At 44.8% G+C, this 25,308-nt stretch overlaps 2 protein-coding genes across 2 annotated transcripts in view; one reads left to right on the top strand and one right to left on the bottom strand.

The window, feature by feature from the left end:
• Nucleotides 1-12,012, top strand: part of LOC119405655 (uridine 5'-monophosphate synthase) — a 35,479-nt gene extending 23,467 nt beyond the window's left edge. The window contains exons 6-11 of the mRNA XM_037672491.2: nucleotides 702-830; nucleotides 1,392-1,525; nucleotides 4,804-4,933; nucleotides 6,227-6,308; nucleotides 7,491-7,589; nucleotides 11,754-12,012. Coding sequence (XP_037528419.1) covers nucleotides 702-830; nucleotides 1,392-1,525; nucleotides 4,804-4,933; nucleotides 6,227-6,308; nucleotides 7,491-7,589; nucleotides 11,754-11,947 — 768 coding nt within the window. The 3' untranslated portion in view covers nucleotides 11,948-12,012. The remainder of the gene's footprint in view (nucleotides 1-701; nucleotides 831-1,391; nucleotides 1,526-4,803; nucleotides 4,934-6,226; nucleotides 6,309-7,490; nucleotides 7,590-11,753) is intronic.
• An 8,079-nt stretch (nucleotides 12,013-20,091) lies between these two features.
• On the bottom strand, nucleotides 20,092-24,963 carry LOC119405639 (peroxynitrite isomerase THAP4). The gene is made up of 3 exons (XM_049419266.1): nucleotides 24,694-24,963; nucleotides 21,422-21,544; nucleotides 20,092-20,254 (listed from the first exon to the last, which is right to left on the bottom strand). The coding sequence occupies exons 1-3, from the start codon at nucleotides 24,844-24,846 to the stop codon at nucleotides 20,183-20,185; spliced, it is 348 nt and encodes a 115-aa protein (XP_049275223.1). The 5' UTR covers nucleotides 24,847-24,963; the 3' UTR covers nucleotides 20,092-20,182.
• Between the last annotated feature and the right edge of the window lie 345 nt (nucleotides 24,964-25,308).

Genomic DNA, 25,308 nt, shown 5'->3' with positions numbered 1-25,308 from the left:
CCAAAGAAAGTATAGGGGATGTTATTCGTTGTAATTAGGATAAGGTGTGAAGAAAGTAAAGTGGACGAAAAGATAACTTGCCACCGGCAGGGACCGAACCTGCGACCTTCGAATAACGCGTCCGATGCTCTACCACTGAGCTACGGTGGCGGTCATCCTCCTGTCCACTTTATGGGGTATATATGCGCATTTAAGCCTAGGAGTGTTAGTCAGCACCAGTTGCAGCCCTGGCGGTGAGTGTGGAACACTTTTTTTTTCCTGTTGGCGTCACGTAGCACGTGATCTTTTTCCGAGCTGGCAGCTGACCAATAATCCCTCGCATACTATCGAAGGCATCAAGTCTGCCAGAACGAGACCCTCGCTATGAATGAAGGAAAGACGATTACTTTTAAGGGCTCGTTTCTTAGTTAGACACAATATTAATCAGAACTAACAGACTAAAGTTATTTTTTCGTCCACTTTACTTTCTTCACACTTTATCCTAATTACAACGAATAACATCCCCTATACTTTCTTTGGCATTATTGTCTGTTAGTTCTGATTAATATTGTGTTTAACTAAGAAACTAGCTCTTAAAAGTAATCGTCTTTGCTTGAATATCTTTGGAATTTCCTTTTTTGAAACCTGTACGAACCCTGTTCAACCTTTGCAGTGCTGTGGCATACTGACTGTGACTGTCTTTGTCTTTCTTGCCTGAGCAGGACACTTACGCCCATCGCAGCCAGGTGGCCCGGTGCCTGCTCGCCAAGCGCCTCCTCGGTCTGATGGACCAGAAGCAGACCAACCTGGCAGTTGCTGTCGACGTCACCAGTACCGACAAACTGTTGGAGGCATGAAATTCTCGCAAATTTGTAACAGAGGCCAGTTGCGATTGAGCTCAAGGATGCGGGTTAAATTCGATACCACGAAAGCCGCTTTTTGATGGGGGCTAAATGCAGGAACACCCATATACATACCAGTGCACATTAACTCAGGTATTCAAAATTAATGTATAATATAACAATTCCTGGGATTTAACGTCCCAAAACCGCGATATAATTATGAGGGACGCCATAGTGGAGGGCTCCGCAAATTTCGACCACCTGGGGTTCTTTAACGTGCACCTAAATCTAAGGACACTGGCCTCAGGCATTTCCGCCTCTATCGAAAATGCAGCAGCCACGGCCACATTGCAGAGTGCCAGGTTGGGGTACCCCTCTCCCCGTTAGAAAAAATTGGTGTATGCCCAGCAGTGTTGGGAATCGAACCCAGAACCTTGTGCATTGCAGTATGGGCGTGCTAACCACTTGACCACAGCTGCGGTTGACAGCCGCAAAAGCTGACATGATGTCTGTTATTGTGAACACACGATGACACTCTTGTTTGCCTCTGCGCCTTTCTCAACATGGCAGCTGGCTGACCAGTTGGGCCCACACATCTGCATCCTCAAGACCCACATGGACCTGCTGGAGGACTTCAACAGGGAGTCCATGCTGCGCTTGCGTGACATTGCCGCCAAGCACGACTTCCTCATCATGGAGGACAGGTAAGGGAGACTGCGTCATCGTAATGAACGGCATTCCATAGTGCTCGATGGTGGCACAACGTGTTCAACAATGTATGGTGAGCTTGTTGTGACCTATCTCTAAAGGGGTACTGACACGAAAATTTTCAATTGTCATTTTTTTTGCGTCAAGTGAAAGGCCGAGGCCTGGAGAGCCTAGAAATTTTACTGGTTACTAGCTTGAGTGTGCCCTGAAGAAGTAATTATGGTAAGTTTTAAAGGATAGTTTCGGCTTCCTACTCTACCCTGACGTCACAACACGGTATGAGCTTCGTCACTTGCTCTCGCAACTGTTGTGACGCTTCCGCATCTGCTTGGCTTCGGGGCTTCGTTGGCGATACACAAGCTGCCATTTTGAATGTTTTTAGTGATGCACAAGCTGGCCATCTCGAATGTTTGGTACCGTAAAAACCGGAATATAGGTCGAATTTATTTTAAAAAAACAGCCATAAAAATTCAACCACCGTCTTATATACTGGTCATTGGCAGAAATACTTCGGAAGTCTGGCCACTATAGGCAACTGAAGTCAGCCGCCTCTATTGCCATCGCAATCATCGGCCTCACTTTGTTTACTACTAGCCTTGTGCATGAGCGGCCTCGCCTCGCGCTTTTGTTGTTGTTGTCTTGTGATTCTATTTGGGCTCCGAGCTGCTTTTTTTCTTGTTCTCGACCGGTGGCCGATGACAATTCACCGTAGCATTCAAGAAAACAGCGATCGAGTTCGCGAAGGCACGAAGAAATCTGGTCTGAAGTGTGTGAAAAGTGTGTTGGGATGCTAGCCCACGTGAACGTGAGCGGGAGCCGTGAGTCACAAACAATAACTGAATGTTTATCATCGCACGGGTGTTCTCGCTGCTCCAATCTCATGGGATACTCTTTCTTAGTTGCTTCCTGCGATGCTGGCAGCTCTGATTACAGTGGCACATATGGCTGTGATCAGCGGGCAGATCGAGTGAACCACAGAAGCATTCACTACTGGCGGACGCTGAAGGATCACATCACGACATGCAGCGGTCAGAAGAAAACTTTGTTTCGGTGCCAGACCGCAGCCTAGCTAACGAAAGTTGCACAATTTAACCGGGAGCCGCACTCGCATCGTAATTACTACCGGGGACCTCAAAGTGCATCCAAATTAAAGCTGTCAAGACGGTTGTGACGTTTTACAAATATAATGCTTGAGCCCATCTTTTAGCTTTCTGCCATGTGGAACTTACGTTTAAACATACGTGTAAATAAATGGCATTTTCACTGTGCACCATTTGAAATTGCGTTTGTTTCACAATAAAGGCGCCTTCTGATACTTTGGCCGTTCCATGTACTTTTGTTTTTTTTTTCTTTTAGTTTTCAGTGGTTAGAAGTAGTAGGGGGGGGAGTCGACCTATATCCCGGTTTTTATGGTACCTCACATCATCACAATCAGCCATACTGGTGCATGAAGTCGTCCAGAATTGACACTGTAGCCTGACGTCATGATAGTGCCAATGTCAATAGGTGTGTCATGCAAAAATCGACTTTAATGTCGAAATAAAATATCTTATTGGCATTTACTAAGCTTCCCACTTGCACCTCTAGAGCCGTCTTTGTATTTGGGAGATTTGTACGGCAGAGTAAACTCGCCTTCAAAAATTGGTGTCATTACTAGGCTTGTGCGAATATTCGCGCACTTCGAATATTCGAGCGAATATTACAGTATTTGAATTCGCTTCGACTCTAATTTAAATTATTGGAAATTTCGAAGCATTCAAAATGAATGAATAGGTTAGTCCGCATGTAACCCTCCTGTAAAGGTGGTTTCACTGCAATGGAGGCGTGCTATACCGTGAATGCACATTTCCAGGGAAATTCTGCACTGCTGCGAAGCCCCACTTCAAGGTTAAATGAACAAATTACCCTCACATCGATTCATTATTTTTTAAGTTAAAAGCTTGCTATACCGGCTTAATGCTCTAAGTATAGTCAATTTTAAAACGTAACATATTTTACAGGTTATCGCTCGCGTTCTACCGAAAGCCAAATCCTGCTACTATTCAAAGTTGCTTCCACTTCCATTAAACCAAAAAGAATGACATTTGCACATGCCTTGTTTCAATTTTAAACAAAAATATTGTACAGGTTAGTTGGGTCACAACAAATATGCTAATTTTTCTTTATAATATGTAATATATACTATTCGAATTCAATTCGAATTTATTTGACCAAATCACTATTTGCTTCGAATCAGCTTCGAACCTCAAATTTGCTATTTGTACAGGCCTAGTCATTACCCCTTTAATTTGATTGTCGTCACAAGCTTCAAGAAACACGTGATTGTTCATGACCAGGATTCGGGGAGCCATCTATATGGCGCCATCTCTCAGCGGTGACCACGGCACCCTGCCGCAACTGAATAGGATGTAGGCAAAAGAAATCATATGTAACGAACAAAACTAGATATCAAGATAGATTCACAGTTCCAGTAGAGAAACACTGGAAGATTCTGGTAAAAGTCCATTAGCGTGGCTGGCACAAAGTTCGTAGGCTACAATGACATTTTAATATTTTACAGTGTAGCCCATGAGGCTTTTGTAGGCGGTGTTGTCATATATTCAGTTGTCCCGAGAACCTACACGCTTTGTGAGGTGAGGTTAGAGTATTACCAGAGTGTTCCTGTTCGTCTCTGCTATGTGGGACCATGGGTCACTTTTCATAACTAGTTTTGTTTGTCAGATATAATTATTTTTCAACGATTTTTCATTCAGTTACAGCGGGGTGCCGCGTCAGCCATCGACAAACGGCACACCGCACACTTGTCCCCAAATCCTAGGAACGCCCTCTGAATTGTTGCTTGTGTTGTGGTTCTCAAGTGCTCTTGACACACGGTAGTGAAACAATGCAAAACTTATGCAACAATGCCAATAAACTGACATGCATAACAAGGAATAGTTTTTTATGAGGAATTGAGGAAGTTCAATTACCCATTTATAGATAACTAGGAAGAGGTTTTTCCATGCTTGACACCGATGACCGAATAGTTAGTAGGTGTGACCTTGTGGATTGATAAGTGGACGAGTCCAAATTGTTAGATTGTCTTAATTCACAAGGATTCGCTGAAGCTTGTATGAAATTTGGCAGCAAAGAACCTCATGACAGTGAGGTTCCTCGCATCCCATCAATTTCGTTTTAGCAGGGCATGATTATAATGCAGTCTAATTAATGGGATGGCAGCGATATTGATTTCTGTTTGGTTTTCTGAGCCCTGGATCTTTGAACTTGCTTACAGGAAGTTTGCAGACATTGGTCAGACGGTTCAGCTGCAGTACACGAGCGGTCCGTTTAGCACGCAGCTGTGGACCGACATGGTGACTGCTCACTCACTGCCAGGACCGGGGATTCTGACTGCACTGCAGCAAGTCAGTAGTGACGCTTCTTCACAGCCGCTTATCACACTTAACTGCCCGAAAGGGCACTGCCAATGCTTCGAATGCTGATTTGTGACGGTGCATACTTGCCGTGATAGCTTAGTAGCTATGGTGTTTGGCTGTTAAGATTGAAGACACTGGTTTAATTTACCGTGGTGAATGCATTTTAAAGGCACACTAAAGAGCATAACGATTTTTCTCGTATCAGTAAACTACTCTTTAACGATACCAAAAACACCACGCTTGCTGCGAGAAGACACTTAGTAAGCGAGAAAACGCGCAAAAAGAGAATGTGGGTGGCGACGCCACCTAGAAGTTTCCGCGCCATTCGCCGTGACAACACATATTTTGACGGTGCCTGCTAGGGCCTACGTAGTTCCTAATCGGTAAATATGAAGTACATTGTCCTCTGAGGGGGCCATTGACTTAACATGCCAAGTATGAGGTATGTTGAGCCAATGGCGTCAAAATACGATAAATACACTTTGAAATCCATGACGTCACGCACGGAGATTCTGGCGCGAAATTAGAAAATGAGACTTTGAACTTGGTTTTCTCCTCTATTAATAAACCTATGATGGTGAAATTAATGGCATTAGAGTTCTTAGAGTACAATTTATCAATCTAAACCTATTCATTGTTTCTTTTTAGTGTCCCTTTAAGAGGGGTGAAATGCAAAAACATCCGTGCACTTAGGTCTAAGTGTAAGTTAAAAACACCCAGAATGCTAAAAATTAATCTGAAGCCTTCTACTATGGCATGCCTCATATCATATCATTGTTTTAAATCCTGTGGGAAAACCCCAGAATTCAATTATTTCTTGTCGGCAGGGAGCAGTCGGCAAGTAAGGCCGTGTTTCTTCCTCACCAAGGCCGCGGAGAAAGTGTCGGCAAGAAAGAATGCAATTTCTGAAGCCTTGTGCACAGGTGTTCTGCAGGGTTCACAGGGAAGGACTTAGTTGGTGCAAAAGCGTGGAAATTGCTTGGTTTAAAAGATGAGCTTAGTTTGTTGCATCCCTGGACATGACATTTGTACTTCTGTTAAAATGAGGTTCTAGGTGCATTGTAATATTTCAAGGCGAATTACAGTTACTCTGTAGTATGCCCATTTCGTTATAACAATGTTGTCTGTAGGCTGTTGTCTATAGACTGTAATGAAATGAAGGTCCCCCACTCTGCTACTTCTGTGTTGCTGGTCTTCCTAAAGAACACGGGGGTCATTTTTTAAAATTTGAAAGCATCTTGCCGGTCATGGTTTGTAACATTGCAATCTGGCTACTTGCAGGCCAGCCGACCAGAGCAGGCCTGTGTGCTCATCGCAGAGATGAGCTCTGCCGGCACACTCACATCTAAGAGCTACACCGAGGGTGAGTACACAGTGATGACCTAACGAGAGTCCCGCTACCTTCACGCCCGATGTAACAACTGCAAGTGCTTGACCTAGAAGGCTCATAAAATGTAGCCCTCAACGGGCGTTTGTTCACCAGAAACTAGTTTTCACATAAGTTCAGAAAGGCGCAGGTAATAGCCAGCACGATATCATGCGCTGCTGAACTCGTGGCTTTCACTGAGTGGTAAGAAGCACTTGTAATAGAGCATGAAGATTCTGTACCCACCAATAATCTGAAATTAAGATTTTTCTGCACCTCTGGTAAGCGTTCCTGCCGATGACCTGAACATCTATGGCTCATACCTACAACAACGTGATTAGCCAAAATTTGACTAGTTGCCTCTAAAGAAACAAAAAGTTCACCTAACATTTAACGTTGCCAATTGTGCAATTAAAGAAGGTGTACACGCGTCTTTAATTGTTGAAGCGCTCCTCATTTCTTGTGGCTGCCTTGCATTAAGTGATATTTGATCTGCCATAGTTCGAGCTGGGTAGCCATGGCTCTATTCTGCTAGAGAGCTGTGAGAAATGTTGAGTTTAGATGGTGCGAATTATATTGCATGATATTGCTTCACTGTTTCTGACAAACACTAAGACAGGAAACTGTACCTCTGCTTACAGTTTATTGTTTTTACATTGCAATATGTTGGCCGAGCACTTGCCAAATAAGATGTAAGGGTAAATGTACAGAACGAAGCAGGAAAGGACAAGCATTGATTTGTTAGAGTGGATAAATTAGCATGGATGTGTTATACCAGACTCATCTGGAAATGGCATAGTGGCAGAATTGGTCGCAACGCCTTACAGTACATCAAGTGGCCGCAAGATTGTAGAAATGTTCATAGTGTTGCTTGCTTCATTTTTTCTTAAGCAGAAAAGAGAAGGTTTGCAAATACCTCCTCTGCGTATTCGTTGCAGCGGGATAATTAACCAGCAGATACCCAATTGCATAATGTGTATCACCTCCAATGCAGTTTCCCACAACCGTGCCTTGTAGTGTTCTCCAGTTGTATGTCCAAGTTCTGCATCTTTTCTGTTTACTTTTTCACTGCATTGTTTATTTTTCTCTCATTATTACAACTCGCTGTTTGTAAATTGGCCAGCTCTGCAAGGGGCCTTCATTACGAATGCTCACGTTGTCTCAAATTCGTCCGTGCAGCCACGGTAAAGATGGCCGAGGACTTTCCCGACTTTGTGCTGGGTTTTGTGTGCCAGTCGAGAGTCTCCCACAACCCGGGACACATCCACATGACACCTGGTAAGCAGCTAGCTTAATCATTAAGCATACCTGCCAAGTCTCCCGGATTTTGAACGTTTCTCCCGGTTGTACGGGTCATAGGAAAATCTCCCGGAAATCCAGTTTTGCCCCGCGCGTCACGGTGACGCGAGGTGGGACGTTTCGCGTACAGATGCGCTACACGCAATTTAAAAATTGATCCTAAATGTGTTACAGGTTATATCAGCCATTAATATTTCGTATATGATGCATTTGTGTACACACAAATCTATCCCACAAGTTATCTCGCCTTCAAAATTTTGTGCCACTACTGCTTTAAGTGGAGATCCCAGCACTTAAAAGGGTAGCCGTTACCGATGTCTGTCGAGATAGCGTGTTCGCCAGCGCTCGCGACCGTCCCCGTCTCAACGGCGCCCCTTATGGTTCCTTGCCCGACGAAATAACTGTGGTAAGCAAGCGACGACAGGCCTCGCACGCGGAGCGATGTTATCGCATGTGCCCTTCGCGCGACGATGACGGCCGGGTCGTTTCATCCCTGCTTCAACCGCGTTCGTCCCTAGCGCTAGCGCGCATTTACTCGCACGTGAAACAGACGATGCGTAAGCGATGTTATCGGTTTGGACTCTGTACAGATCAGCGGCGACCGCAAAATCTCGCTGACAGTGTCCATATAATTTATATCGCAGTACCCCCTCCTCCCCCCCCCCCCCTTGAGTAGATCTCCCGGATTTCGTTTCTCCAAACTTGGCAGGTATGATTAAGGCATGTTGCAGCGTGCTTTGTCAGTAATATCCATGAAAGGCAACATAAGTTATGACTAGATTTTTCTTGTCGTCTTTAACTGCCTGCGGCCACTACACACGATATACCTTGTACTAGTTAGGCCTAGACCGCGCGTTGGCACACCTTAGAGGAAAGTTATCCCTAAGCAACATGGAGATCAGGCATACAGGAGATTGCACTAATGGGCTGAACCAAGGGCTGTGTGCATAAAACAAAGTTTAGGTTTGCGACTGGGACGTCAGCTGCAGCAACTAATCCGGCAAACCCTACCAAGTTTGTAAGTGCATGTACTAATAGCAAAGGTGAAATCTCGGTTCATAAAAGCATTTAGGCTTTTAAAACTGCGGAACACCACCTATACTGACGGTGGAGTCGACATTGCATGCATGACCTCTGTGCTCTCTACAACAAGGTAGCGATTTATTTTCCGTCAAACAAACTGAGAGCCATGCAGTGTTGACAAGCACTCAATGCAGATGTAAGGGCATGTTTAGTGCAATAAGTACAGGTAAAGTGAGGGTTCAAATTATACAAGGATTTCAGTCTGCAATGTGGCTTCACGGCAATCCAAAGAAAATATGTGCTAAAAAACGCCACGCGAGAAAGGCACAAGGACGAAACAAGACAACAAGGATGAGCGTTGTCTCGTTTCGTCCTTGTGTCTTTTTTGCCTTGCAGTTTATAGCGAGGATGCACCAACATGCCCCATTCGCCACTTCATTGAGTGCAAGGAAAGTGGAAGTAACAGCTAGGGATGGTCGATTAAAATTTTTAATCAATTAATCGTTAATCGTTAACCAATTTAGCCTTTAATCGATTAATTGCTTTCTGTGGAAAGTTTTAATCGATTAATCGACATTTTTTATGGGTGCTTTAAAACGGATATCTCTTTGTTTGAGAGGCATCGTTCGTGCTTGATATGGACCCAAATCTTTTTATCAGACGCGCTGACGATCGAAAATTCCCGCTTTCGAAAGTGTCGACGACGGGCCTCTTGTGTCCAGTGTGCGAAAATTCCCACTTTCGCACACTGGACACAAGGGGCCCGTCGTCGGGAGATGGCTGTTGGCTAAATAGCAAGATACTGATAACTTACCTGAAGAGGCGGATTGGTGTCGTCAGGATAGGGTTCTTCAACACTTTCAGCTTCGTCGTTACCACCTCTCTTTGGGAGATGGCTCTTTGGCACGTGAATAGAGTGGGCGTGCAGCTGGTGATATCTTAGAGTCTCCGTCACTGGCTTCGAGAAGTGCTTGCCACATTTATTACACCTTGCAGTCTTCATTTTCTCATCTTCAGCGAACAACGACCACACTGCGCTCCTCTTCCGATTGCCCGGCATTATGACATCCCAAAGGTAGCAGTATAACCACCAATGTGTAATAATTACACAATATAACACGCAAGCAACGCAAGACGCAAGCCCCACGTATACTCAGGCGACACTCAACCAGCTTAAGGGAGAGGAGGTGAAGGTAGTAGCAGCGGTAGACTGTGAGCCGGAGCTGAAGCGGGCAAGTTCATGTCTGCCTCGATGTTGTGGAGCCGCCTCCTGTCCGGGCTTGAAGCATTGGGTAGTGCTTGGAGTTTGTTCAGGGCGAGTTCATATCTTTCTCTATGGGGTATGGCCGCCGCCAGCTCCGGGCTCGTTCTGCTAGCGCAGAAATATGTGCTGTAGTGAAAGCAGTGAAAGAGAGGCGATGTGCACGGCATCTGCATCTCATGATAGCGCGCCTCGAAGTCATGCGCTCCGGCCAAGGGGTGAGGTTCGCAGCGGGAGCGGGGGGTGCCGTAATCGATTAATCGAACAGCTTTAATCGATTAATTTGATTAATCGAACGGCGGAAATCGATGACGATTAATCGAATAATTGTGGACCTTTAATCGATTAATTATTCATCGATTTTACCATCTCTAGTAACAGCTGAAACTGACAGTACGTGAGGACATACAGAATGGCACTGGTGACTGAAACCGAGTGAAAATAATGCTTTTGCAGTCTTCGAGCACAGTTACCGGGGTCATGTCTGTCAAGGTGTGATGTTAATTGACACGGTTGAAATGGGCAGTAATACACTGGAATCATTTCCAAAATTTTTCTCGTGTTTGTAGTTGGTGGAGGGGGTTATTTGCAGGGGTGGGTTATATGTGAGAAAATACGGTAGGTACCCGAGCAAGTGGACAGGGGAACTACCACCTCTGTAGCACTACTGGTAGTGTGTCGCACGCACGCTTTCTGAGGAGGACAGAGAGAGACAGAACTCTTTATTGAAAGGCAGAGAATTTAACTGGTGTATACAAATTGTGGACTTACTACGCTTCGTGGGAAGGGGATGTGTGGATACAAAGACAGGAAGAGAGAGGTGCGAAAAAATAAAGTAAAAAATTTTTTAAATGGGGGAAAAGAAATCAAAGTCAGACTGAGTTTTCTGGCTGTTGGGCAGGGACATGCGCTGGTCGAGACTCACTGTGTGCATGCAAGGTGCAACTACAGTTTGTATAGCTGACCGATACTACCCAAATATGTAAACAGATATCTCATCGCACGCTTCTGTTGCGTGAGGCAGGCTAAAGGGCCTAAGATACAGCCAAATGATAAAGTTCTCTGTGTGATAGAAAAAGCATGCAGTGTCCATTGAGCGCACGCTCATTGGCATACGCTCGACACTCAAATAAAATGTGTTCCACAGTTTTGATTGAGCCACAGTTGTTGCAGTATGGACTTGCTGCTTGAACGAAACATTACCGTAAGCTGTTTATAGGCAGTGCTTAGACAAGGCTGATGGCACAGAGTTTCCAGGTGTCGAGGAATTCTGAATGGTAGTCTTGACCTGGGATCCAAGATGTGGGCAGATTGAGTAAAGCAGGAGGTCTCAAATACGCGGCCCGCGTGCCTTTCACTAGCGGCCCGGCCCTCACACAACTGTCTTTGTCCCATATTATTCTTTATTTTCTTTAATAAGTGTGTTCATGAGCTACACAGACACGATTGATCTCGAGCATTCTTTTCGTGAGGCATCCCATGCGGTCACCATGCGTTGAAACATAATTGCGGAATAAAAGCTCTATACTTCAGAATCGGCATCCAAATTTCAGTCGTTCCGGAGATCGGTATTGATGTTTCTCCATTCTGTACTCGAAGTCCCCTTCAGAAATGACCCACATGTGAGATATGGGAAAGGCCTTCTTTCGAATGGCAACGTTAGCTGACATCTTCGAGCCCCGCCCCACTCACTTTAACCATCTACAGGGCCTCGGCCCTTGCGAGACTGCGTTTAGCGACTGTGACTTGAGACACCTGGAGTAAAGGAAAGCATAATGATGAGTCCGTAGGTTCCAAAGCCTCTTCTTTTCTTCAGAAGCAAGTCTTTTAGCCAAGAGGATGACTTGTCTCGTTCGCAGGCGTGCGGCTGGACGCCAGTGGGGACAGCCTCGGCCAGCAGTACTGCGACCCCGGGTGTGCGGTGACCGAGCGTGGTGCCGACATCATCATCGTCGGACGCGGCATCGTGGCCTCGGCCAACCCCGAGGAAGCCGCACTGCGGTACAAGAAGGCTGCCTACGACGCCTACCTGTCGACACTGTCCTCCAAGTAGCGCACTCTCCGTACAGAAGATCTGCTGTGTTTGTGAATAAGAAGGAACCCCGTCAGCTTCTTTCTGAGCAGGCCGAGAATGAAGAGTTACATTTTGATATTGTCATGTCTACTTGTTTCATTTTTTCTATGGCGAATGCTGTTATGACATCACAAGAACAGCCGATTTCGGAGGCGTAGTTGTCCGCCGCCGCCACCTTTGTCCGTGACTGCTGTCGTGCACAATGAGAAAAAGATATCCGGGATTGAGCGCGACTGGAACCCAGACGCTCTGCATGGCAGTCGAGTAGTATTCTACCACAGAGCTACGCCGGTGCTTCGAACCCCCACCTCAAAAGGACCCTATGCAAGCGTCATGTCGGGCACAGAATACTGTTAACAGATGTAATACGGTGTAGTAAAAGAGTAAAATAACAACCTGGCCAGCATCACACAATGTGAATCGCGTAACGAGTGGGTGGTCTAAAGCTTCCCACGCATTACAAAGGGCTCGGCCATAATTCTTCATCATGCTCAGCCATAGTATCAACAAAGTGTGCATGCCTTGCAGATGTGTAGCGGCTACCTCACTTCTCCGCGGAAAGATGAATAATGGCATAGTAGGTATTTACCTTACTTCTGAAAGTTATGATGATTATGGCATGGTCGGTACCTTGCCACTGTAGCTGTAGTCACCTCAGGAAAGTTTACAAGGGGCTCTAGAAAGGCCACTCCTCCAGCTTTCGCTGTGACTGTGTTGTGTGTGCTGTGCAGGCCTGGCGTTTTTCTTTAGTAAAGCAAGCGAGAAAAGTCCAGTCATTAACACAGCTTCACAAATTTAGGCATGTAACACTTATAACGCGTGTTATGAATCTAGCGCGTGTAATTAACGCATGTAACGAATTTCCGGGTGCAACAAAACCCTTTTTCATGTCGGTATGTCTGTATTCTCCAAAAACTAATTTTATTTAAATGCAACAAAGCATTGAAATATCGAAAAATACAAGACTGTCAAAGGCCATAGCTTACCATTTTATGAAATAGACAAAAAAATTAATTTGTCAAAATCTAACAAAAAATAAAAAAACGCGAGATTTTCACAGGCTAACCAATTTTATCAAATACAACGAAACTTTGAATAATTGAAAAGAAAAAGAAACAAATTCCACTGGCCTTTATGGTCAAATGTGAACCGAAAGTTAATTTTGCTGAAATGGAACGAAACTTTGAACAATAGAAAAGTTCATTACATCCTTTATGGCTATGGGCTTACCTTTGTGGTCAAATATGGAGCAAAAGTTAATTCTAGCGAAATGCGACGAAAGTATTGACAATTGAAAAATACATACCATTATAGTCAAATATGCACCCTAAATTAATTTTATCAAAATGCGACGAAACTTTGTGATCTCGAAAAATGCACGATTTACACAGGCTTACCTTTATGGCCAAATATGCACACAAATTTATTTTATCGAAATGCGACGAAACATTGCGATATTGAAAAATGCGCGATTTTCACAGGCTGTAGGTGTACCTTTATGGCCAAATGTGCACCCAAATTTATTTTATCGAAATGCGATGAAACATTAATATCCAAGAATACACGATTTTCACAGGCTTACCTAATGGCCAAATATGCCCCCAAAATTAATTTTATCGAAATGCCACGAAAGCTTGAGATATCGAAAAATGAACGATTTTCACAGGCTGTACGCTTACTTTATGGTCAAAAATGCGCCCAAGATTTATTTATCGAAATGCAACGAAACATTGAGATATCAAAAAGTACACTTTTCACAGGCTTACCTTTATGGCCAAATATGCACCCAAAATTAATTTTATCGAAATGCGACGAAACTTTGAACCATCGAAGGGGGATCACTGTTTCGCTTAAGGGCGAAGCAATCAAGGCGATAGCAAGAAATTGTAATGTTATACAAAGTAAGACTAGCAGCTAACTCTTTTGGATCCGACCTCGCGTAACTCAACAAAACAGGTTTTCATGTTGTCTAAGTTCTGTAAACTCGAAGTAAGCGTTGAGAGCACAATCAAGTCTACAAGCAGTCTTCTGATGCCTGTCGAGATAGCGCGCGCGCCCTTCAAGTGACGAAATATTCTAATATCAAACTATACAAGATTTCCAAGGCTGTAGCCTTTTGTTAAAAATACACCTAAAATTGGTTTCTTCGAAATGTGACGAAACATTAGAAAATCGAAAAATACAAGATTTCCAAGGCTTACCGTTAGGCGAAATATGCACCGGAATTTAATTTTATCAAAATGTGACGAAACTTTGGCAAATCTCGAAAAGTGCAAGATTTTCTAAGTTTTGAAGGGGTCCTGCAGCACTTTTTCAGTGTGATCAGAAAACGCTGCATGTCGGTAGTGGAGGCTCCTGAAAGCACGCGAGACAATCATTATAGCGCGGCACATGGCCTGGAATTTACAATTAATTCTTAACGACAGCTAGAAATCATTCCTTCTCTCTACATATGATGCCATATACCCACGTGACCACGGCATATATCCAAATGCACAGCCATTCGCTCATTTCAGCATCATGAGCTGCATAGTTACCGTGACCGCCGCGAGAGGCCGCCATACGTCCGCGCGCGATCCCACTGAAAGTAAGCTGCGCGTTCGAAGGAAAAAAAAAGGCGGGCAATTTGCACTAAGTCGCGCAAAGCTTGGCACAGCGAAGCACGGGCCCGTCGCCGCTCGCACTCCCCGTCGACCGACACGTCTAGCTTCTAGATGCGTGGCTTCCTCCTCGGGAGTACGCACCTTCCTAATTAAGACGCCCCATGACTCTCTGGACACGATCGGGCGCAGCCAAGCTATGCATAGAGCGGAGGATATGCACTATAGAGGTTGCGCGCGATGTCTCCGTCGGTGGGCGTGGCTTGGCCAGGTGGTGCGGTATCTGGTCACTAGACGACGCGATGCTTGCTTCCTTTCTGTTTTTCTTTTTATTTCTTCCTCTCTCTTTCGTTGACCTTCTTTCTTTTTCTTTTTGCATTTCTCTCTTTCTGATTTCTTCTGTGCTACGCTTTACTCTCTCCCCTCCTCCTCACCGTCCCATCTCTCCTCCCGACTCTCACTTACCTTTCCCGCCCTCTTGCTACACTATACAATGCAAGGCTATGCTATGCTAGCGTGCCTGGATATTCGAGTGGTTAGGATGCTCGCCTTCGGTACGCAGGTTTGAATCCTGCCTCGTGAACAATATTTTTCAGCAAGAATGCTTTCTGTCTTTCTTTCCGTCTCTGTTTCATTCTTTCTTTGTTTCTCTCTCTCTATCTGTACTCGTTCTCAGGGTTATTACAGGCCGCGTGGGATGTGCCCAAGTTCTGACAAGGCAATTCTGTTTTTTTGCATCCTCATAACGCTTCAATGAGAAGTTTGTCAGTGGCGTTTCAGATCTAGAAGTGCCAGCACATGTTGTTCCCCTGTAACCACGCCCGTAGCCAGGAATTTTTCTTGGGCGGGTCGCCCACTTGCTGAAAGCATTGACTATTTGAGAAAAATGCCTATTTTCATGATTTATTTTCTATAAAGCACCATGTGTCATCAAAATTTCGGGGGGGCTGCCGGGCCCCCGTGCCCCCCCCCCCTGGCTACGGGCCTGCCTGTAACGTTAAAGAAATATCTAGAAATGGTATTACGTCATTGTGAGATGGTTCTTTCATAAACTTCAGCCCTCCTCCACTTAATTCAAATTGTTCACTGCCTGAGGTAACCCTTGATTCGAATTCATCACCACTACAAAAGGCGTAACACAGGGGTATGCAGTTGCATGCAGTCCAATGTTGTATAAGAAACCCATCCTTACCGTTTGCGAACATTATTAGAGTGTTCCCGCGGACTTGCACAACAATGCACACATGCAACTGCACAATGCTTTTCGAAGACACAGTTGTGCTTCATAAGCACAGGGATCATTGCACTTGAATTAATTCATCATTGAGGCTGCTCAGATGGCATGCGAGTGTGACATATGCGTGAGCAAGTCATCCATGTCCCTCATAAGGAATGCTGTTTTCTAGGAGGCATTGACGCACACATCAGCTTTTTTCTTTGGTTTGCTTTTGTTAGTCTGGTATTTTTGCTTTGCTGATGTTTTTTTGTTTCTGTCGACTATATATTTTTGTGATCTGCACAGTAAACTCAGGTGGATGTTAGTGCTCTTACCAGTGCATATCTATGTCTTTCGTTCCCAGCTTGGGCTGTAGTTCTCGTCACGACCTACCAACTAGCCTGAGCTGCTAGTACTATCCTAAGTAATAACAGGACTAGGTACCCAGGGGCGGAGGGAGGGGACATCTCAGTGTTGGTGTTGTTGTCTTGCTGAATTCAAAGGGATAGTGATGTCAAGTCAAATATGACTCTGACAACGGGAGAACTGGTATTCAAAGAAGCAGGGTGAATTCTCCCGTAAGTTGCCAAAAGAACACGTATTTATGGGCATTTGACTCTGAGGAGAGACAGGGAAAGTAGCGAGAGGCAATCACTACGAATGTTTGGCCTTGTGAATTCTAGCGCAGCTTTAAAAAATAACTTCCATAAAAGTGCTTGCCAGATTAGCATATCACTACTCATGCATTTGGCAGTGCTCATTGGGCATCTGTACAGCTACGAAAAAAATGCTGCGATTGAATGCAGTTAAACCCAAGCATGTTGAGCAATAACAAGCAACAATGCGGAAAATATGCCGTGGCAGTGTCCCGCGCAGTAAGCAATCTACCTTTATCTTTGCAATGCCGGCGCAGGGGTCACGTGACGAGTTGAGGTCTTGAGGCTTGCGTGCCCGCCGACCAACGGAGGGGGGTGCGTGGGAAAGAACAAACCGACACTGCGCATGTCTGTTGCTATGACAGTGCACGTGCGAGGAGGAAATTGACCTTGGCTGTGCTTCAAGGTGAAACGCATGCACAAAGTCGTCTGGGTTTGTACCAGAGCAGTAGAGTTATCGTTTTAAAAATAACTTGCCCAGCTCGCATACTACTCCCATTGTATTTGCCAGTGCTTATGTCGATCCAGGCAGCCACTGAACCAACCTATTAAAACCTTGATTCTATGAGGCAGTAGCCTTTTGCCTGTTAGGCCATATTTTCGGCTGCAAAACATAACTGCCAAAATACTGCTTGCTCAATTTCTTTTGCTTGACAATGCTGAAAGCAGCTCGTCTGTTTGAGCTGAACTTTCCACTGCAGAATCTGCATGCCTGTGTGCATGTAACACATTCGTGGATGGTTGTCCCATCTGTGCATTCCTTTGACCTAATACTGCCCACACCTGCCAAGTGAATAACATACCGTATTTATTCGATTGTAACACGAAGGGTGACTTTTCATTGCGTTCAAGAAAAAATAGTTATTTTGGTATTCAATTGTAACGCGAGGGTCGAATTTAGGTAGCAGAAATCTGGAAAAAAACTCTCATTACATTTGAGTAAATACGGCAACTGTGAACACATGGAAACACGAATGTGATTTCCTTGCACCTGTGTTGTAGAGATGGACATTCAACATTTTCCCAGCCGGAGTTCGTAGGCAGCCATATTTGGAGGGCACCACTCTCAGCTGATGTTACAACTGCGAGGCAGGCAGTGTGCCGCCTTGATATACATTAAGTATGCACAGCGCAAAGAATTGGCACAAAAAAAGAGACACATAAATGACACAGACTATGTCTAAGTAGTTTGTCTCCCTTTTGTCTTTGTTTCTTTGCACTGTGCACACTTGGTATATATCAATAAATCCCATCTAGCCTATGAGTGGATTTTTCTAGCTTCTTGCATGCCAAAAGATTGGATGAGTGGCTTTAGTAGAGCCCGTGTGTAATGTGCATACATATGCACTCCTCTCCTCCTCCTCAACAGTCATTACTCTAGCAGTTTTACTCCTTTTCCCTCTTCCCCAGAGCAGAAATGGCAAGCCAGAGTGCACCAGCTTAGCATTTCTCGTAAATAAAATCTCCCTCTGTTGTCGTATCTACAGCGTTGTGCACAACATAACAAATCATTTATGCAATTTCGCGTAATCTCTCGTTTCTACAGATTTTGCAAGCTCTGCAAAATATGAAGCCTTGCATAGAAGTTCAGGTGATCCTTCGGGCATGGCTTGCAATGTCTTGTTGCCCATTCAGTGAGGGGTGTGATCCCCATTGGCACTGCACAACACAGGCAGTGGCAATTTCGGAATAGGTCCCACCTCACAAAGCCAGTTATGGAATCCGATATCTCTCCAGTCATATCACAGATGATCACATACACAACAAAACACGAATGGTTGTCTTCTCGGGTGCGTGTCTTCACGGCACAATGGCACACAGATGACATCAGTCAGTGCATCAGTCAGTGCCCGAATAGATTCCCAGCATGTCGGGCTGAAACGCCTGTTTGTTCGGTGAAGGTACCAACACTGCTTCGTGGATGTGCACCGACATTACAGGCACTGATGGCAAAGCGAAGGTGAGCAGGCCTAAGGCAGTTTTTCAGGGTCACTGCAGTGTTGATTGCTCATCTTCGGGTATTTGGTGAATGGTGACAGTAGTGGGGCCCGTGTCACTGCTGTAGTTCTCGTACGTGAGGATGACTTCGCAGAAGGACGCAAGAGCCTCTGGTTTGCAGTTGGCCTGTAAGAAGAAAGGTAACAAGCTATTGTGAAGGATTATGAACATTTTACAACGTAATTTTACGAACGGCTTTTTTACAAAAGCCAAACAGCAAGATTAACTTCAGGATTACATGTTATAGGGCTGGTAGCTGTTTTATACAGAAATGGTGATTCGTTAATCGCCAAATACCAGGAAAAGATATGCACGCAGGACAAGTGAAAAGAACTGCAAACAGGATGAGTGCCAATTGACACACACACACGTATGCAGTCAAGGACAGGCAAGCACCTGCTGCCTATGAGTGTCAATAAGTGCCAGTTCCTTGCAGTATATTGCCCCGACCACTGCGTTTTTGATGGCATGAAATTAAATTCAGTGCAAGACGAAACATATAAAAAGCTGAACAAATATGCCTGCAATGCAATGAACTGTGTTAGGTGCAAAATGCAGCTACACCCAAGAACTACACTGTATAAGTTAAGTTGGCAATTATGAAGTTAACAAGATATTGTTAACTAATAATTTTAACGTAACATCAGCAGCAATGAAACATTTCTGCCTAGATGTAGGTAGGGTATGTCTGTGAAGACGGCAGGTACCTCACTGTACCGGCATTTTTTTCCCCTACACATTGCTTTATTAGGAGAAAGAACAAAAAATTAATTCACTTGATTTTCCTCTGCGCTTTTTTTGCTTCATTGTTAGTAGGCTGCGTGTGGTTCACTCTGAAGTACCACCTGATGCTCCTAGAGAGAGAGAGAGAAAGCTCTTTAATGAAAAACAGAATTCTGCCAGCGTACCTAAAGGCGCCTACATGCTACTCTGTATAGGGGAGGGGAGTGAGCACAGAAAGGCCCTAGGAGGAGGAGGGCAGGAAAGGAGAAGGAGAAAAAAAAGAAGATAATATGATCATGGTATGTACATGTCACAACGTAATGATGCTGATGTAAGTTAAATTACAGTTTATCAATTCGGTGTATGTCCTTGAGGAATCAGAACAGAAATTTTAAAATTTTACGTTGCTGAGAAGGAGAAGACGTAGGTCCAAGTATATTCCCGAGATCTAGCGGTGCTTGGGAAGTTGAGCATATTCTACTTTCGAGACAAGTTCTTTCATCTCTGTATGCCTGGCAATCTAATAAAATATGTTCTATTGTTTCTAGAGCACCACAGTTATCACAGTATGGGTCAGTAGTCAAACCAAGGCGGCACATGTAGCTATTGGTGAATGCTGCTTTGAGGCGAAGACGATGATAGAGTATCTCAAGATGACGAGGAAGGTGATGCGGAAGTCTTGTTTTTAAGTCAGGGTCTATGGAGCGGAGAAACAGGTCTTGAGGCGAAAGATTCCATAACTGATCCCTCTCTCGGTGGGCGTTCTTCTTTGCCATTGCTGATGCATCTGATTTAGTGAAGTATGTTCGCCGAATTTTCCTTAAGCATATACCTCTACGTGCAGCTAGAGACCCGAGACATTGGTTACATCCACCACATGGCCACTGTGTCTGGTCACACTGTCATGTTCCAGTAGATTCCCGGACACTGCGGCATATACGGAAATGAAAAGGCGGATCTGAGGTTCCTAGTTTTATGTAGTTCATACAGCCATGCATTCCAATCATCAACACTTACCTCGTCAATTGTCATCTGTGCCTGGTTCCTCACTGTTGACTTTGTGCCGCTTTCCTTGCCGTTTCGAGCGCATCTCCTGGGCAAAGCATGGCCGAGGCATCACAACATTTACTCAACGAATCCCTTAATGCAGTGCATGTGTTGTGAACCACATTGGGTGATCCTTTGTGCATGGCTTCAAAGGGCTTATACAGGCACGGTTTTTTGCACAACACTTCCAATAGATTAAAAAAAATATTCCTTCACTGTTTGGCCACCTTGTTTCTTGGACGACATTAGTGCAGAAAACTTTGGAGGCTGCTTAAGCTTTGCCTTTAAGTGCACAACATGATAGCATTATCAGGGCCTGTTCGCATTGCCTTCTCGTTCGCTTGCCAAGCTTGCCATTTCAAAAGTGACTAAGCGATTTTAAAAAAGAAGGGACTCAAAAACAAAATGATAGTTTCTGTCAGTCAACACACAGAGCAGTGAAGTACATTAGGAATTAAGTGCTAATAACCTTGCAAGTTAACTACATTTCATTGATTATATTTGAATCAATGACTATGCCACAAGCTTTTTTTTTTTAAGTGCAGTTGAAGCTGGTAAAGCTGCTAGGCACGTTAGCTTGTTGGAAATCTTGAGACCATTGCCACTAGGGATATGCATGCCCTCATAATTGTCCTGCAGTTTGCAATGAAGACTAAATTATTTAACCCTATCAGACGTGAATTGTGACCAGCAGTCTGTAAATGCGTCAACTTCATACAACTTTATTCAAAGACATTTGACATTCAATTGCAACAAAGAGAAGGTGGTACTATGCTCATTCGTGCATTTTTCAGTAATTAATCCTAATTAGAGTATCAGTAATGATCTATTCATTCTAAAGTCAGTCAAGTGCTCTTTCTGCATAAATGTACTCAAATTTCAAGCTCTAACTACTTCAGCAATTTGCTATCACTGACATTAATTTTAAGCAAACAAAAATTACACTTTTGACGTGGCTACCAGAAAGCGGCACGCCGAATGACTTCGGCAATTGTATGCAGGTAGCGAGGTGATTGTATGCAGAAATACGCAGCAAAATGAAATTACATGAAGACCAATTCATCATGCAGGAGGTTTAATTTATCCAAAGCTCACGTGTCTTGCTCTTCCTTGGCTGCTAGACACAACTAGCAAAAACAAGTAGCGCGCACAAATGTGGACACAGCGGCGGAAGGGGTGAAGTAAACAGGTTGTAACGAGATGCTACTCTTACCTGTTGTGTTTGCTGCTTGGATGCCTTTGTGTCGCCTGGAAAGAGCGTGGGAACGGCACTGTACTTTAACTTTCTCCAGCCATCCGCTCGACGTTGTTCGAACTGCGATGACTCAAAGTGCAGCTGTAACAAGGCATAGAAACGACAAGTCCACAAGAGTAAGCAACTTTTCCTTTAATAGATGTCCATTACGACCGATTTTTGAGCATCCGGTTCACTTCAAAACAAGCAAGGCAATACCGCAAAGTTCAGATAAAATATTTAATTTTTTCACTTGCAAACGCGGTCATCATTAACAGTTGTGTCAGCACCACTGCCGTCCCATCAATGTGTTTCAAGCAGAGCAAAGTTATCAATTTTTACGTCAATTGCAGCAAGTGAATTTTAGTCCCTTGTTTGCCTGGCATTCTTGGCAGCAAAGAGATAACGTGAAATGAATGGATTATCTGCCTTGGATGAAGTGCACTGCACGAATAGAATAACGAAGTTACGTCAAAAGCAAACGAAAAAAAGGCACATGTATACGAAATACGCATTATTCTTCTGGGAACAGACTGGTGATGGTAATGAACAGGATAGTAAGAGCCATCCACATGTGAAACTCTGCGCAGCGTCGTCGATAAACCACACTCCAGGCCAAGTGCCAAGTAATAAGGGGTTCAGTTTCTTGTCGCTACTGCGTTGCGTCACTTCGCTCTGCACGTCCAAAGCACTCAGAAACTACAAGCAGCAATGTAAACAGAAGTCCCCCCCCCCCCATCTACGGGAACACAAGCAGAACAATGTCAGGAAATCCTGACTCATGGCGGTCTTTTCACACACTCTTTTTTTTTCTTTCCAAGTATTTCGCAATGCACGCACCACCATAACGTACAGTGCTCACCGAGTGAAAAGCGACAATTTAGGGCCAAGTAATGCAAGTACCAATCGTTACACTAAATGTTTTGATGCCTCATCTCAATCCGAGAGTACTGCACTCTCTTAGAAGTTTGTATGCACTTTACCGTGCAGTGTACAGCACGTGACAAAGTGATGAAGTTTGCGTCCCTGTTAGTGCATTGCTAGAACGCTCACTAGGACGATTTGTTATTATTGCTGAATGTAAGCATCCGTCCCTTTTTAGCAATATAAATCACTATTTCAAAGTCAGACCTCCCCTTTGAAAGAAAGTCTGAAAATATTTTGCACACATGATCATGTGCTTTTTGACAATGGCATTCTTTCTGAACAATCTAGAGGCCTGGTGAAAATGAGCAATTCATCGGGACACGGCTGCCGTGGGTGTGAAAATCCACTTCTGGGCAGTAAGTGGAAAGTTTTAGCATGTTCAGTATTCCTGCACACGCAACGGTTGTTGTATAGTACAGGGTCACTGGACACATGTAGCGACATCATGCGATGGCATAGTAAAATCGAGATGAGTTGTAGACACATTTCCATGAATGCTTTTCTCGAAAAAGCATTCAAAAAGGCACATTCATGATTACATCACTGCGAGAGATTTATACCAGCAGTGAACCAGAACCCAACTAGTTTGCTTGAATAACCCATGCACACTGCAGCGTCCAGGTGTGATGATGATTGGGTGAAATGGTGCAACAGGGTATCCGTGTGCAATTTGTCAAGGATGCACTGGGTGTGCTCAATACAACTAAATTAATAGAAGAACGACGATGTGGGCAAGTTGGTTAATGTACATTTTATAGAGTTTGTAGCCCCAGCACAGTAACAAAAGCAAAGAGCAGCACTCGTGTGTGTCCCTCTTTGCTTTTCTTACTTCTTTGTGGCACTTTTCTTTCAACACTTACGTGCTTGTGCACGTAATAAAATAATAAAAAAGTCGCCCAAGTACACAGTAAAGGTATAAAGATAACCTAACATTTCTTGTACACTGGAAATACTATAATATTTTATATATATACATATATATATAAATTTTCATGAATCATGGCGCCCCGTCCCTTGCATGAACTCGCCTGCTGATCCTTGGCACTCTTGCCACGACCTTTTACACCCGGTCCTTCACCGTTGCTGTAACCTAAGTGCAGGCTCGGCACCCAGTCCGGATTGGTGTCATCAAATAGTTTCGCTGGCTTCCCTGCAAATTATGACCACATCAGCGAACTTGCCGCTAGCAAGCCGCGCGGTCTCAGCTTGGTAAAACTGGCGTGCCGCTGTGTTTGAAACGTAATTTTTGAGCACTCTTGCAGCATTCTTGCCACTGCAACTGAAGCAGCAACAGCATAACGGGCACTCACGATCTCCATAGGCATCCGCAGGGTTTTTCATTAGGGGGGCGAAGTGTCACACCTCCCCATTGGTCGAGTCCGTAAGAAAACAAGCTTCGCAATGAGTGCAAAAATGAAAATGAAGCCATGACATGCTTCTCATAACAGCCTGCCTTTGGCCCCCGGCTTTCTGGGGGTAAAGATGGGAAAAAACACTTTGTGCAATACAATGTCAGGGGCTTTCAGCCACCATTATCTTCAAAAACCTGCATGGACCCTGCACTTTAAACAATGACGGAACAGGTCCGAATGTGCAAGTGTATGGCGCAAATTTGCCTCCCCCCCCCCCGCCCCATACCGATCTGTATCTATTAAGTGCAAATTAAAAAGTGGCACAAGACAAACAGACATTCAGCTCGCGTTGAACGTAAACATATGACGGTGAACGACCATCTCTTAGTTCCGCTGCGATGCGCGGATCGCGAGTGCCCGTGTGGCCCGCACGGAAATAAAACACGTGCCGCGATGGCCCGCATGCTGCTGCAACAGGTGATTGCGTCGCTTGCCTGAAATGAAGTGGCGACCACACACGCGGATATTCAGGCTCCCGAGGTCCCTCCTGTTAATGCGAGCGAGCCAAAGACGCTGACGCTCCTCCGACAACGCTTTGGTGCGTTCGCACTGCCAAGTTATAACCTTCGGCAAGCAGTGCAGTCCGATTCCTGGAGCCCTGTTCGTCTTCTGTACGGAAGACTTGCTCCTCGCGTTGCACCCGATCATCGCACACATCGGCATTGCAACGCCGTACAGCAAAAAGAAACGCGCCCACAAATAATCGGTTTGGCAGAAGCACAGATGATCATGCGCAACGCGACGCCAGTTCTCTCTAATGGCGGCCACCCTTTGCACGAGCCCCGGATGTGACGTCCGTGAGGAAGCGGGCGAGAGGTCTACGGACAAATGAATGAGTAGTGTGCCCGGATAGGACTGCGCTAGCTAGGTCACTCTAACTGCGCTGCACGTCGACTACGTGGAATTTCTTACTTCGCATATCCGGCTGGCGTCTGTGGCCTCCCAACAGTCGCGCTTCACTTGCAGCTCCCATATCTTCCGGCGATTTTTCTCTCGTGGGAAGCGAAACACCCTATTTCCTTTATAGGTGCCTCCGGTGCAAAGCGGCACGCAGCACCCCGTCATCGCTTGTGGTTGATGAAGGACGACTCTGCATCAAAGAACTGAAGACTTGTCGATGATGAACAGCGTTCAGAAAATGTAACCGCGACACTTCACAACGACCGTGCGACTTCACAGACCCTAAGCTAGGGTGGCTAGAATGGGGAGGTGTGAAAAGCGGCCGCGGAAACCGGTCCCCAAGTTGCGCCGATGCCGCAAGGGGCGGTGTACGCAGGGGCGCGTGGTCTTGAGCAGACAACGTACAGCTATATTATTATGGTGCAGGCCGAGGTTTTATTTTTATATTATTTTATTTTTTTCTATTTTTTTTTATTTTTTTTCTTTCTTTTTCATACCTCACAATAAAGAAAGCTACAGTGGCAGCGTAGCCTTGCTAGCGTCCGATTAATATGGCTCGCGCTATTTTTTGCGTGCCGCACTTTGCAGCGTTTATCGTCTTTTTACCTCAGCGATTGCGCTAATAAA

The sequence above is a fragment of the Rhipicephalus sanguineus genome, chromosome 9 (genome assembly GCF_013339695.2).
Source record: "Rhipicephalus sanguineus isolate Rsan-2018 chromosome 9, BIME_Rsan_1.4, whole genome shotgun sequence".
NCBI classification, from domain to species: Eukaryota; Metazoa; Arthropoda; class Arachnida; order Ixodida; family Ixodidae; genus Rhipicephalus; species Rhipicephalus sanguineus.
The sequence above is the reverse complement of the archived record's forward strand: the minus strand, read 5'-3'. Positions and strand labels throughout refer to the sequence as shown.

What these genes read in the sequence shown, in the direction of transcription:
- LOC119405639 (XM_049419266.1), bottom strand. Translation starts at nt 24,846, where the DNA reads ATGACGGGGTGCTGCGTGCCGCTTTGCACCGGAGGCACCTATAAAGGA. An exon ending in ACGCCAGCCGGATATGCGAA is followed by an intron (nt 21,545 to 24,693) that starts GTAAGAAATTCC and finishes GCCTTGTTACAG; the next exon opens with CTGCACTTTGAGTCATCGCA. An exon ending in CCAAGCAGCAAACACAACAG is followed by an intron (nt 20,255 to 21,421) that starts GTAAGAGTAGCA and finishes TGCTTTGCCCAG; the next exon opens with GAGATGCGCTCGAAACGGCA.